The 12,846-nt window shown below is 38.5% G+C and overlaps 1 protein-coding gene across 1 annotated transcript in view; it reads right to left on the reverse strand.

The window, feature by feature from the left end:
* The window catches only part of HDAC9 (histone deacetylase 9), a 281,178-nt gene that overhangs the window by 96,656 nt on the left and 171,676 nt on the right, over window positions 1–12,846 (reverse strand). Inside the window, exons 17-18 of the mRNA XM_035894070.1 lie at window positions 590–645; window positions 260–347 (exon numbers count right to left, since the gene is read on the reverse strand). Of these exons, the coding sequence (XP_035749963.1) occupies window positions 260–347; window positions 590–645 (144 nt within the window). The remainder of the gene's footprint in view (window positions 1–259; window positions 348–589; window positions 646–12,846) is intronic.

The following is a 12,846-nucleotide window of genomic DNA, read 5'->3' on the forward strand; positions in this document are numbered from 1 at the left end:
AATTCATTTAAGGACCATAAAAGTTGCCCTGATCTGTGCCTTCTTCTCATTAAATTGCAGTTAACACCATTAAAGTGAAACATAGATGTTTATGGCTTCAGTACTGCCATCCTGGCTTTAATGAGTTCCCAAAATCAGAGGAAATGCACACCTTTATTACTTGTAGGTATTAAAAGCAGGAAAGTCTGACATACAAATACAAATTCATTATCTTTTATCTAGATGCACTGAAAGTGCGATGCTTGCCAAGAATACATACCAGATCTACAATCAATATCTTGCCTATATTTAGCTTGTCTCTCAAGTATTTGGCAGTAATTGCAATCGAATTAAAAAAGCAGAACCCCCTGTGGAATAGAGAAGAACAGAAATAAGAAAGCAAATCAGTCAGGAAAACAGCTATAAATAATGTTCAGAGCATTTTAAAAAATGCTATATGATCTCTGAGGCCATAAATCTGCTTCTGGGAGTACCTAGAAAGCCTTTTCAGTCATCTGCTAACAATTACAGTTCTTCAGAGACATGCACAACGCAGGTGATTGCCAGTAACCTTAGTGCTCCAAGATGGGCAATATTCCCTGGTACTTACATGGCTGTTGATTCTTCAGCATGATGGCCTGGGGGCCTTACAACAGCAAAACCATTCTGTAAGAACAAGATAGGTTTTCAATTATCAGCTTAAAAAAATACTTGACTCAGTGCAAAACAGAGCAGCAGACAGACGGGGTTGAAATCTATTAGAGGCTCCTGAGCACTTTTTTTATCCAATCACCCTTTCATAGTACTGCCAGAAATAATATAGTTGAGAACAGTGGCATATAAACTTATAAAAATACACACACACACATACATACACACACACAACATGATCCAAAGAGGAGGAAAAAGGCAGGATGAGATAGCTGTTGTTACCAATTCTGCTGTCTAGAATTCATATTTCAAAGGAAGCAGAGAATATGGATCCATTCTTGATCTAAGTTCATGTAATCTTACATTGCTTCAGCATGAGATGCTTCAAAATAAAAGTAGCTTGAGGTATATGTTTTACATGATTAGTCAATGTTGACCCTATGTTCTGTATGGACTAAATGATAAATTCAGACAAACACATGTGTAATTCCTAACAGTAGAAAAAGGATGACAATGAATATTCCTTATCTTTGCAAACCATAAATTAAACTTGGGAACGTGCCACGCTCGCAATTTTAATAGATTTCCTAAAGTCAATTTCCAACACAATTTCTGGAATTGTATATGAATTTCATAAAGTGCAGCACTAGGATCAGAGATGATCAAGGAATTTTTTGCTTCTAGTGTCACTGAAGATAAAAGAAAAGTGAATTTTCCCTCCTTCCAGTGTGGGTAAGGTAAAGGGAAATTGTAGAAGTACTGGCAAGATAGCTCTGTTCAGAAAGTCAGATTATGTATTCAAGAAGCAGTTTCTCATGAGGGTGTGTATCATCTAAAATTTCTCTTACAACAGTCAGACTCAGAAGTAACACCATTACTTCATCAGATTTACTCTTTATTTCAACTACTCAAGACAGTCTCTTCTATTCAGTTACGTATTTGACAACAAATTAATGACAACACATAAAAGTAAGAAATCATAATCTGTGCATGAGTATACCAGCCAAACTTGTATTTTCAAGCAGCCTCACACAAATACCATGTGTACATGTAGTGCTGCAAGTCCAAGCATTGTATTTTCAGAGCGGAGGGTACAGGAAGGAAAAGGATGGAATATTTCTATATTTTAATGGTAAGTATTAAAGTAGTCCAGTTTGATATACTTAAGATAGTTAGATGTCAATGTTTCAGCCTTTTCTCATCTGAAAAAAACATGATAGTCGTGAAACTTCCACTCACATGGGTGTAAATAAGGAGGAACAACATGGCAGTTAATGCAGTTAATAGAGCCTGTGAAATCTGTTTATTTACAATCCTATGAATGTGCGTTTGTGTATACCTGTGCTATTGTCCACCTATGTTGTTTTGTGGGCATTCCTTTATAGACAGTTACTACCAGGCTATCTCATATAATTTCCTGCTAAACATAATCCAAGCAGCCAGCTGCAAAGTTTTGTGGAGCTTGGCCAAAGTTCTATCAGGGCTACAGCAAACTTAAACTACAATGCAAACAGAGTACATCTGTAAGAGTGGTTCTTCTGGCCATCATTTAAAGAATCTGAGGGATTTGACATCATGCCTTATTTTGCATTAAACATCCACATTTAAAAAAAAAAACAACAACCCGCAAAAAAACCCTAAAGACAGAAAAAACATACACATTCATATTTAGGCAGGCATTTCTGGAGGTGGAATATAAATTGCTTATAGACCAAACACACAGTGAAAAAAAAAAAAAAGCCTCATGGACTTCTCTAATCTTCAGAACCAAAACAGCATTACACTCTTAGCTAAAACCCTATTCCTTATCCTTCTGAGGGTTTTTTAAAAGTTCCTTTTCACAGAAAATATGTCTTAGAGAAGAATTCTGCGAAGAATTGTCTTGTAGCATTTATGATTAAACAAAGTATGTTTATGCTGAGGAATGTACAGATAGCAAAGTGAAAGAAGACTCAGAGAGCGTTACTAGAGAGAAAGCATCATGCTACCTGAATTTTTCTTTTTTGTTATTTGTAAGAATTTGGAAAATGTCCATGCAAGGCTTACAGCCGTCCCTGCTCACCTCACAGATCATTATCAGCTAACTGTATCAACATTCTCAAAAGATCAATTTAATTAAGATGATTATCTCTGGGAGGACTTCATGAGGCAATATAGAGACAAAAAAAATTAACGCTGCTGGTTTTGACAACATAACAGTTACAGTATAGGCTTCTCCTTTCTGTTCCCTTACTTTGACAAGAGTGTTTGGAAGCCCTGTTTTGTTATAGCTAGCTAATTTCTGCTATCAGAGCTTAAGTTAACTAATACAGTTCTCCATGAGCATACAGAACAACTCACATGAGTGTTGTGACCATTTTTATGTGTTTTTACATTACAAGATGTTCAGTATTCACATGGGAAATTTTCTTTTTAAAAAAAAAATAAAAAATGCATATCTTACATTGATGATAAAGCATATAATATAATAAAATTTTACCAAACACTGAAAACTAGTTACCATATGGTATTAACAGCAACTTTTGTGCAATTGATAAAACACTTCATTTCTCCTACTTTCAAACTTTGTGTGAACACAGTGTACATTAGCACAATGGAACGCGAATTCATTTATTTAGGCAATATTTAAATACCAAACAGTGAGCTCAGAACAGTAGACAGAAAGGCAAAATCTGCTTAAAGATAGAAAGACTAACACAGAGCAATATGTTGAAAATGAAGCCAACACACATAAATTCAAAACATTTTTGTACAGAGCCTTATTTATATTAGGATACAGACACCTTTATGTGTAGACAGAACATTAAACTGACTGACAGACATGAACATTAGAAAAAGGATTCATGTCTGTGCCATTATATGATTACCTTTAGTTAAACTTGAGGATAAAGAGTAAAGCCTGAGTAGAGATATTTTAAAATCTGTGTATATTGGAACAACAAACAAAGAAAAGTCTGCCCAAACTCAGTTTACAAAGAAGAACCATTGCAGATAGGCCCATTTAGTTGGATCTTTAATGAAAGCTAAGAAAAAATGTTAGTCTTTTTCCAGAGTGAGCTATGTATCCTCTTCTTTCATGACTCCAAATAGGTAACTGGATGTTTGCTTTCCAAAGAACAGAGGTGTACATCCTACTGTGGCCTTCTCGTCTTTGGAGGTACAGTTGATTCCTTTCTGTAGTGTGCTGAGTGTTGGGCTACATCACGCTTGGGCATCTACTATACCTCTTCCTGAACCTTTCCAAAACAGGAACTCAAGACAATACTGTAACATGGGTGGTTACTCCAGGGCTTGGGACTGACCATCTACAGCAGAGTTCCACTGGCAATTCTATTAAGCAAGGAGGTAAAACTAGGCAGTTTTTCCCTAGGGCAATATGTAGTTATTGTGGCAAGGTGTGAATCACTCTTCCCTTAGCTTGACAGTGAGGAGCTTGCTCTGCCTAGATTCCAAGTGGACCAAAAGTGATCCAGCCAGTCTGGCACTCCAGGTATGCTGAGAAGCCTAGCTGAGAAGCAGTGCTTACTAGCTTCAGCCTGGTAATACTCTAATAAAATCATCTGGCTTTTTGTTGACTCTAACAAAAGCCATTGCCATGCAAGAAATAGCAATGAAGCGCAGCAGGCACTCCAAGAGCACTTACTGAAGCAGTAGGAGACTCAGCTTCAACTTCTTCTTGAACATGGAACTGAATTGTATTTACAAATGCAGGTATTCTTCCCATACCTGTTTGTGGATTTAGATTATGAGGTCCATAAAGTAGATATTGAGACACATCTTTTCAGTCTAAGTGAGTTTTCTAACAATAGGTCTAGAGTAATGCTCTTCCTCAGCTCTTATTCAAACTTCTGAATCTTTAATTATTTCCCACAGCATAACAGTCCTTCAATAGAGGACAAAACGCTACCACTGAATCTCAAATTTAAGACAAGATAATTTTATATGGAGTTTAAAAATGGTTTTCTTCCAGTTGAAAAGATAAGAAATTGAAGCCCTTGTATTTTAAGCTGTAAAACCCTGTATGAAAGAGCAATGCCATCTATCCCAACTATTCAAGAGGTAATGGGCACAAACTGAAACAATGGAGGCTCCATCTGAACATATGAAAATGCTCTTTTACTGTGAGGGTGACCAAGCAATAGAGCAGGTTGCCCAGAGAGGTTTTGGAGTCTCCACCCCTGGAGATATACAAAAGCTGTCTGGACATAGTCCTGGGCAACTAGCCCTTGGTTGCCCTGCTGGAGTAGAGGGTGGACAAGATGACCTCCTGAGGTCATTTCCAACCTCAACCGTTCTGTGATTCTGTGATTTTGTTCAGAAGTTCATAACCTTTGAAAAAAAGGCTTTCAGGAAAATGGATGTAATCCCTAGTGATGAGCAAATTTGTCCCATGCGCTAGCTCATTGCAGCTCCACACATGGTTAAGGACAGTTTGCTCAGGAACTCCTGTGTATTTCATACAGAGACCAGGTACTTAACTCAGGGTGTGGATTCCACACTTGACGATGCTAAAGTTTCTATATTCTATGTCTAAATCTCTTAACCTATCTAGCCCTTAGCTCTTAACATTAGCAGTGCTTGAATATGGCATTCCTGGATATTCACTTGTTTTTAATGGAAAGGTTTTATTTTTGCTTCAATGTGCACAGGCTTCCGAATGAGGAGCAAGTCACTGAAGCTAATGCTTCATTTCTTTGTATAAATTTCTTTAGTTATTATGTAGAAATGCATCCACTCATCCTGTCAGAATTAATATTCCTTATGTTTTTTATATATACAACTTTGTATCTTGATAAAGTTGTGTAAAAAACTTTTTATTTAAGTTAATAATGTGCTCCATACAGTGTAACTGACCAGGTGTAATCCCTGAAGTAGCCTTAGTGCCATCTTTTACCCTGCTATCTCTGGCTTGGTTAATTCCTGCAATAACAAACATCAGGGCTGCTTTAAGTTTTGGCTGCCTACAACAACCCCCCTGCAACTGATACACTGAAGAAGATAACCATATTCTTACCAATGTCACATGTTGCAACATGATCCCAAGTTATGCCATCCAGTAGCAAGGGTAATCATAAAAGTGAGTGGTGTAAGGCTGAGGCAATCCTCAGATACCTGTTTAGGACAATTTTACAAGCTATTCATACTGCCAGAGCAGGAGCCAGTATCTGGCCCTGGGGGTCTACGAATGCAGTGAACAAGAACCCATGATTTAACAGAGCAGTATTAGCAGCACATAGGTTTGCCAAGAAAATGGTAATGGACAGGGGGGAATACCATTTTGTCTTGCAGAGGAAGCTAGCAGAGGCCAAGAACACAGAAAAGGACATTAAACACTTAACACAGTGATGGAAACAAAGACTTCCCTGTCTTCTTCCTTGAAGGTCTAAGAGGATAGCACCAGAAAATATACGTGAAAAGCTGGTGCTTGCAGGCTAACTTCCATACAGCTGTGATGGCCTGTTTAGCCACAACTAGTGTTAACTATACTGGGAAAGAAAGCAGACAAATGGTTTTTAAGAACAGAACGGTCATGGAGATAAGCTATGTACCACACTTATAATTAAAGTTGTACCACTATATGAAACAATAACAGTCATTCAGCTATAAATACAACCATAATTGCTGGGATAAAGTATCTAAGACATGGTTTCAGATAAAATTTTGTAATTTTGTAACTTTGTGAGAGCAAAGAATACAAACTACTATCTAAAAGACTTCATTGGTAACTTTGATTCATGGCTTTTATCAATCATATCTCTAACACTAGTAAAATAAGCATTTGTTTGTTACTGTTTCTTACACACTAAGCATTGTTAAAAATGCTGTGTCCAGGTGTGTAAAAAATGCCTCTTTTTGTGGCTGTCACACATCCCTCAGAAATTTTTTTAAGGCAGAGAGAGAGTGTTGTAGGGCAGAGGGTGCAACAGGGAGGTAGGAACAAGGGTAGGGCAGAGCCTGAAGGAGTACTGTCTTGGAGACACCTGAGCCCAGGGGCACTTCCAGGAAAGGAGATTTTTGTAGGAAACCAGAGGAGCTGTGTGAGCTTTGGTGCTGTTCAAACAGGAATGGAAATTTGCTGGCCTGAAGCTTTGCTGGAGGGAGGACACTGTGGGACTAGGGAGAAATTTGTTTCCAGCTCTTTTTGTTTATTACGTCTTTAGAAAGATACTTCATTCTAGTTTTTGTTGTAAGAAAACATAACAGTAGCACTGTGGAAGATGACTGAGTGATTTTTAAACAGAATACTTTTAAGACTAGAAAACTAAGAGATTGGGAGGGGAGGGGGTTGATTAAGCTGATTCTGCTTTTTCACTAGTTTAGTACAATTTACCGTATGATGATTCCTCCATAGCCCTGCGTGACAAAGACCTTGAGAACAGTAATAACCAAGCTCATTTGAAATGAGAGTTTCAAGTTCAATGTAAGTTATCCACAGATTATACAAAGACATTGGAGTAGCAATGACCAAATGCAGGAGGTTTACTTTGGTATTGATTCAACCTGACATATCAGAAAGAACCATCCCAGGAACGTATCAGATTCTGGTTTGGAGGAAACTCATTTCAATTGCTTTCATTCTGTTAAATGACCCCTAACTACCAACAGGGCAACTCTACACATGTGATACATACATACATATGATAAAGCAGAGAAAGGGCTTGTGCTTCACTTGATTCAGTTGAAGTGGATATTCAAGACAGTCTCAGACCACGCTTTCAACTTATGTGCCTTTTTTCTTGAGCATTCTTTTGAAAAAAAATGCTCCTTAATTCATTCAAACTTTTTTAAAAATAGGGAATACCCATGCAAATCCTACTAGCTCTTGATAGTTTATTGTGTAGATCTCTTCTGCTTCAAAATAAAAATAGATGGCGCTTACATGTTTCTATCACAGAAAAGAGTGCTGCCATCACCAACATTAACAGAGTTAAAGAATATGCAAAGTAAACTAGACAATAATCCTTATTATGGGTACTTTACTTAAAATAATTAATTCCAGTTTATAATATTACTGAATGGGGTCATCTGAGTCTGAAGAAAACCATTTCAGAAATGTCCCTTTGGATTTTCAGTAGTTCCATGGGCTGCTCTGGCACTGCGTTGCCCATGGTTATCAAAAGTCATCTCTCATTGCAAAAAGAGGTTCTTATTAGATATACTCTTTTTAAATTGTATTTTTCACCGGTACAATTTTTTTTTTCCTGCCAGTCAATCTTAAGATATTAAGGGACAGCCAGATAAATGTACAATTTGTTATTAGAAAAGGAGACACAATTAATGTTCACAAAACTCTCTGATTTCCAACTTCTTAGAAGTAGTATTAATCATTTAATAAACACCTAAGATATATGGCAACAAAAAAGGTGGCAGCATCAGCATGAATAATTTGGTTAAGGAAATGGAAATATCAGCAACTTAAACTCTTTTAGAAAAAACAATAATTTGGCAAGCTAAGTCTTAAAGGTGAGATTCTCTGCAAGCTCTAAGAGTTATAAATGAAATCTGAAACCCAAGAGAGACCACAGATGCAGAAACACTCCTTTATTTTCCTCCAAGACTTGTCTAATGTGGGGTTTGAATGACCTCTGTACTCGTCCAGTTCAGCAGCAGGAGGGAAGCGCCTGCTGTGCAGGACAGCCGGGTGCAGGCAAGGGGAGAATCTCTTTGTGCCAGCAGGGAGGGGAGGTGAACTGAGATGAGGATCAGAGTCCATGTAAGGGAAGCAGATGGGCCGGGCTGGGAAATAAATGGGAAGTCAGTGCAGGACAGAACCTCCCAGTGCCACCAAGCCATTAGACCATGTGTTCCTGAAATCTGTCTCGTTATTGCAGAGCAGTGACCGGGACACTGTGAGTTGCAGAGCTGCCTTTGGGTCCTACAGGAGGTGTGTTATAGCACGAGTTTCTACATGCACCATTTCCTTTTGCAACAAACTTCTAGCACATCTCTATTTTCCTGTGGCAATGAAAGAGAGGAAGGAAATCCTTAGGAGGCACTTCCAGGAAAGAAATGCTCTCTCTGCAGATGCAGATCTTTTAGGGCCCTCTTTCTGAAGGTACAATCAGAAAGAGGTAGAGGCTCTTAGGTAGAGGTTAGAGATAATGATTTCCAAGTTCACGAGCTATACTGCATGCAAGAAATTATATGCAGGGCACTACCTGTATTTCTTCCCCAAGCCCCAAGGAATATTTCATAAGACTTCTTTTCTTGGTTAAAATTATTTATTGGATCTAGCTAATGACTGTGGTGGAATTATATTCACCCAGTTCTGCATGCTCCACTCTTCTAAAGATCTGTGGTCTGCCAGCAGGTTACTACAAGCCGTCTAAATAAATCTGTTGGGGAAATGAGAAAGGAGCAAATGTAGATACAGAAAAACAGCTAGAGAGGAGAGCTGTGGCACCAATTCTATATGACGTAAACACCTCATCATCATCATCAGGTTTCCTAAATTATGAAAGCTCAAAAAAGGGTGACGTTCATACAATCTTTAGGCTCATCTCCTACTGTAATATTGCCAAGATTACATTCATCATACATGTAAATAAATTCATGAAAAAAATAAAAACATTGCATTTGACTCAGTATAACATGACATTTATCAGACTATATATTTCAGTGGTGTGATGCTTTGTTCTCTATTAAATATTATCTCAAAAGTGAATCAAATGGATCTCAATGAGTGCTCACTGTATTATTAAACAAACCCTAAAAATCCTTAATTTTCATTTTTTGATATAATCAAATAAAAATCATCCAGATTAAGACTCCCCAGAGAAGGGACAATTTGTCTTGATTTAAAAAAAAAACCCCAAACCCACAGTAATTTACTATCATCATGGCAGCAGTAGAATTGCAGTAAACCCTATTGTTTTACATCCTTAGCACTGTCATATTGATGCTTTCCCCATTAGTCAAGGAGATCAAAGAAACCTGATGTCTCACAAGGGGTTTGAACTACAGTGAAGAGAACTCTTAGCTCCTGGTCAGTTTTTGAACACTGTCCAAATCAGATGAAGAAAATGTTGGTGTTCTCAGATGAGACGTGTGTGAAGTGGGACTGATAGTCTCAGGAAATTCAGAATAAAGTAAAGAACCTTTTGCCTTGCGTATGATATTGACTCATGCCCAGCTCTGTAGTGAATCTCTCAATTGTTCTGCAGACTTTCATAATTTGTTTTGTAGTCTCAACCCTTTTTTTCAGCAGTACGTACCTATAGTTCAAACCTATTACTATTGTTCTATGCCGTAGCAAGTGATATCAGTAGAGACCATGGAATAAGCATAGGAATTGAAATATCCTGTCCTTCCTGAAATCAGCTTTAAATGTCAGATGCTAGCCAATGCAGGACAGTTTATGTTTGTTAGTTGCTACACTCTAGCTAGGCAGTGAAGACATTTATTTTCAGTATTGTAAATCATTCAGGTTTTAAATTAATTGAATACATGTCCACAAAATAAACTATTATATTAATTTTAATTTTAGGAAAACAATGTTAGACTTTTTAAAAATATGTATATTGACTGCAACAAATATTTGGGCTGCTCATACCCAAGTGCACCGACAAATTTGATAACTCTCATGTCAGAAAAGCACTTGTTAAATTAATTACTTCAGTTTCTCATTCCTCCTCTGCTGCAATCTGGAGCACTGCCCTGTGAGAAGTCCTTGCAGTGTATTGTAAGTCTGCCACTGTGAACTTCAGGACGTGCAGCTCTTCTCAGAGAACTGTGGGATTTCAGAACAAATCAGTATGTCCTGTCTCATAATTTACATTTTTTTCTTAAGATGACACCAAACTGACAGCACACCATCTGATAGCAATCCATGGTGGTAAACTTCCAAGGAAAAACTACAGCATGTTTCTCTACTGCTCTCATCTTGCTGTTTACATGTTGCAGAACTGTTAGAACTTACACACAATTCTTGGAAGGCAGTCTTTTGTCATCCAAAGATTCTGAAGCTGCGGCAGACCATTCCAGATTCCCATCAGAGCCTAATCCTCCCACTCAGTGCTCACAGTACATGCCCCAAATGGTTGCTACACATGCATATTTGCTCAGTGAATGCTCACGGAAGTGGTCAGCTTCACTTACTTCCTCTCAGACTTTCACAAGTACACTACAGAACTGACATTTTCCCCATACTAGAAACAGCTGATCAATGCAACACGTCTGTTTCTAGAGTAAAAATGGCAGCAAGGTGGAAAAGCAACATGTAAAGTAGATTGGAACATGCAGATATGTGGGACTAAAATCTTACAGCAACCTAAAATTTCATCCTGAACAGCATGTAGAGAACGCTAGAATACACTGCAAAAATACCTCTAATGTCATTTACCATATGAGGGTATTGAGAGCAACTTGCCAGCAAAACCTAGGTTTGTATGGATCTAGTGACACAGCAAACATAGGAGGACTCTGCCAAAATAGCTAATGTCAGGATCCGTGCATTTCCAGAACTTCTGCTAGCATGCTTTTCTTCTGTCACTCAGGCCTTAATAACCTTTCCATAACCTTAAATTATAAATACCACATGCAGATTGTTAGTTCATGCAGTTGGCATGGTGGCATGTAAATCACTGGGCTTCATGCTGGAAGCATAGGAGCAGGTTAGATAAACACCTGTCAGGCATGGCATGAGTATTCCCAATTCTCTTTCACAGAAAATCCTTTCCATTCCTATTTTCTTGATGATTTGGTATAAACCAACTACTTGGCACCTCTATTGAACAATTACCTTTCCTATGTCTCAGCTGGAGGCTGCATGAGCCTGCTTCAATTCTCTGCACTGTAGACAAAGATTCTATTTAGGATCAACAATAATTTTACAGTAAACTACAAACTAGTACTAAATTTAAAATAGTTGTTTACAGACTGTTGCAATGCCAGTAGCAACGAAGGTCTCACAGTGGCTGATGTTTGATTCTTTTCAGCAGTCCATCACACACATATAAGCAACCAAGAGCATTCACACTGTGGAAAGATACCACAAATGTACAAAGGTAAGCGGTAAAGATTCTGCAGCAGACCCTGCTCATGTCAACTGCACACAGGACATACCTCATTATTCTTACCAAAACTTGCTTTTATTTTGCCTTAGAGACCAATGTATGTCCTACAGTTGCCAAAGGTAAAAACTAGCTAAAAAATCCTTCTCCACTTTCATTAGTCCTTTTGGGTGGGGATAATGCACAGTGAGTTGACTATAGAATCCTACCGTGGCCAAAAAGCTTAATGAGGGTGAAGTTCCTATCAGAAAGGATGTGCAACAGAATCCCATATGATGCGCCCTGTCCTTGATCTGAGATTTCAAAATTTGTACATTTTGTGTAGTACCTGGCTAGTGATTCCGGTGTCTGAATATGAAAGTTTAGTAACTGCATTCGATTGGCTCAGAGCTATAGCACTGCATTTCACCTGAGAACGCTGTCATTTATGTACCTATATATTCTGCATCTATGTATATAAACACATAAACATATGTACCCCTCCCTAAATACGTAGCTAACGCATTTTGACTGAAATAAGGCAGACATACATACAGGAAGAAAATTTGCAAGTTCAAATGTAATTTGGAATTTTTAAAATCATCGTATGGTGATAATTCTAAAAAATTTATTCTTATCTTGATTTTGGAAACAGGACTGAATCCATTATTATTTGGACTGGAAAGTGAATAAACAGTTTCATTAAGGAGACATGTTAGCTCCAACAATGTTTATTGGGGCAAGCCTGCACTCCGGCTGCATATGGTGTACCTTTAAATAGGGCTGTTAAAATACCAAATAAAATGTCAAAGTCCGTCAGGTCTGGAGCTTTTATAAATTGTTTAGACTGGGGATAATTTGGATTTTGTACATCGTGCCTTGCAGATTGCGCGGCCCGGAGATAGGAAAGGAAAGGGGGCCAGGGAGAGGAACGCGGGGCAGGCAGCCTGGCGGAAAGGCACCTCCTGGGCCATCGCTCTCCTCACCGGCCGCCTCCCTCTTCCCCTCAGCCTGCACGCCCGCCGTTCGCCTCCCCTCTCTCTGGGTGGTATCCTGAGGTTACGCACGTGACTGAACAACCATATTAAAAGACAAAATTTAAAAAATCCACTTCAAAGGGCAGTGCCACAGACACTTGCCAGAGATGTGCAGGCTATGAGTAGCTTCACCTCGGGCTGTAGCACCCCTGCGCTGTAAGCACCCACCACTGCCTCAGCATATCGAT

This window comes from Egretta garzetta, unplaced genomic scaffold, assembly GCF_000687185.1.
Source record: "Egretta garzetta isolate BGI_Z169 unplaced genomic scaffold, ASM68718v1 scaffold94, whole genome shotgun sequence".
Lineage (NCBI taxonomy): Eukaryota > Metazoa > Chordata > Aves > Pelecaniformes > Ardeidae > Egretta > Egretta garzetta.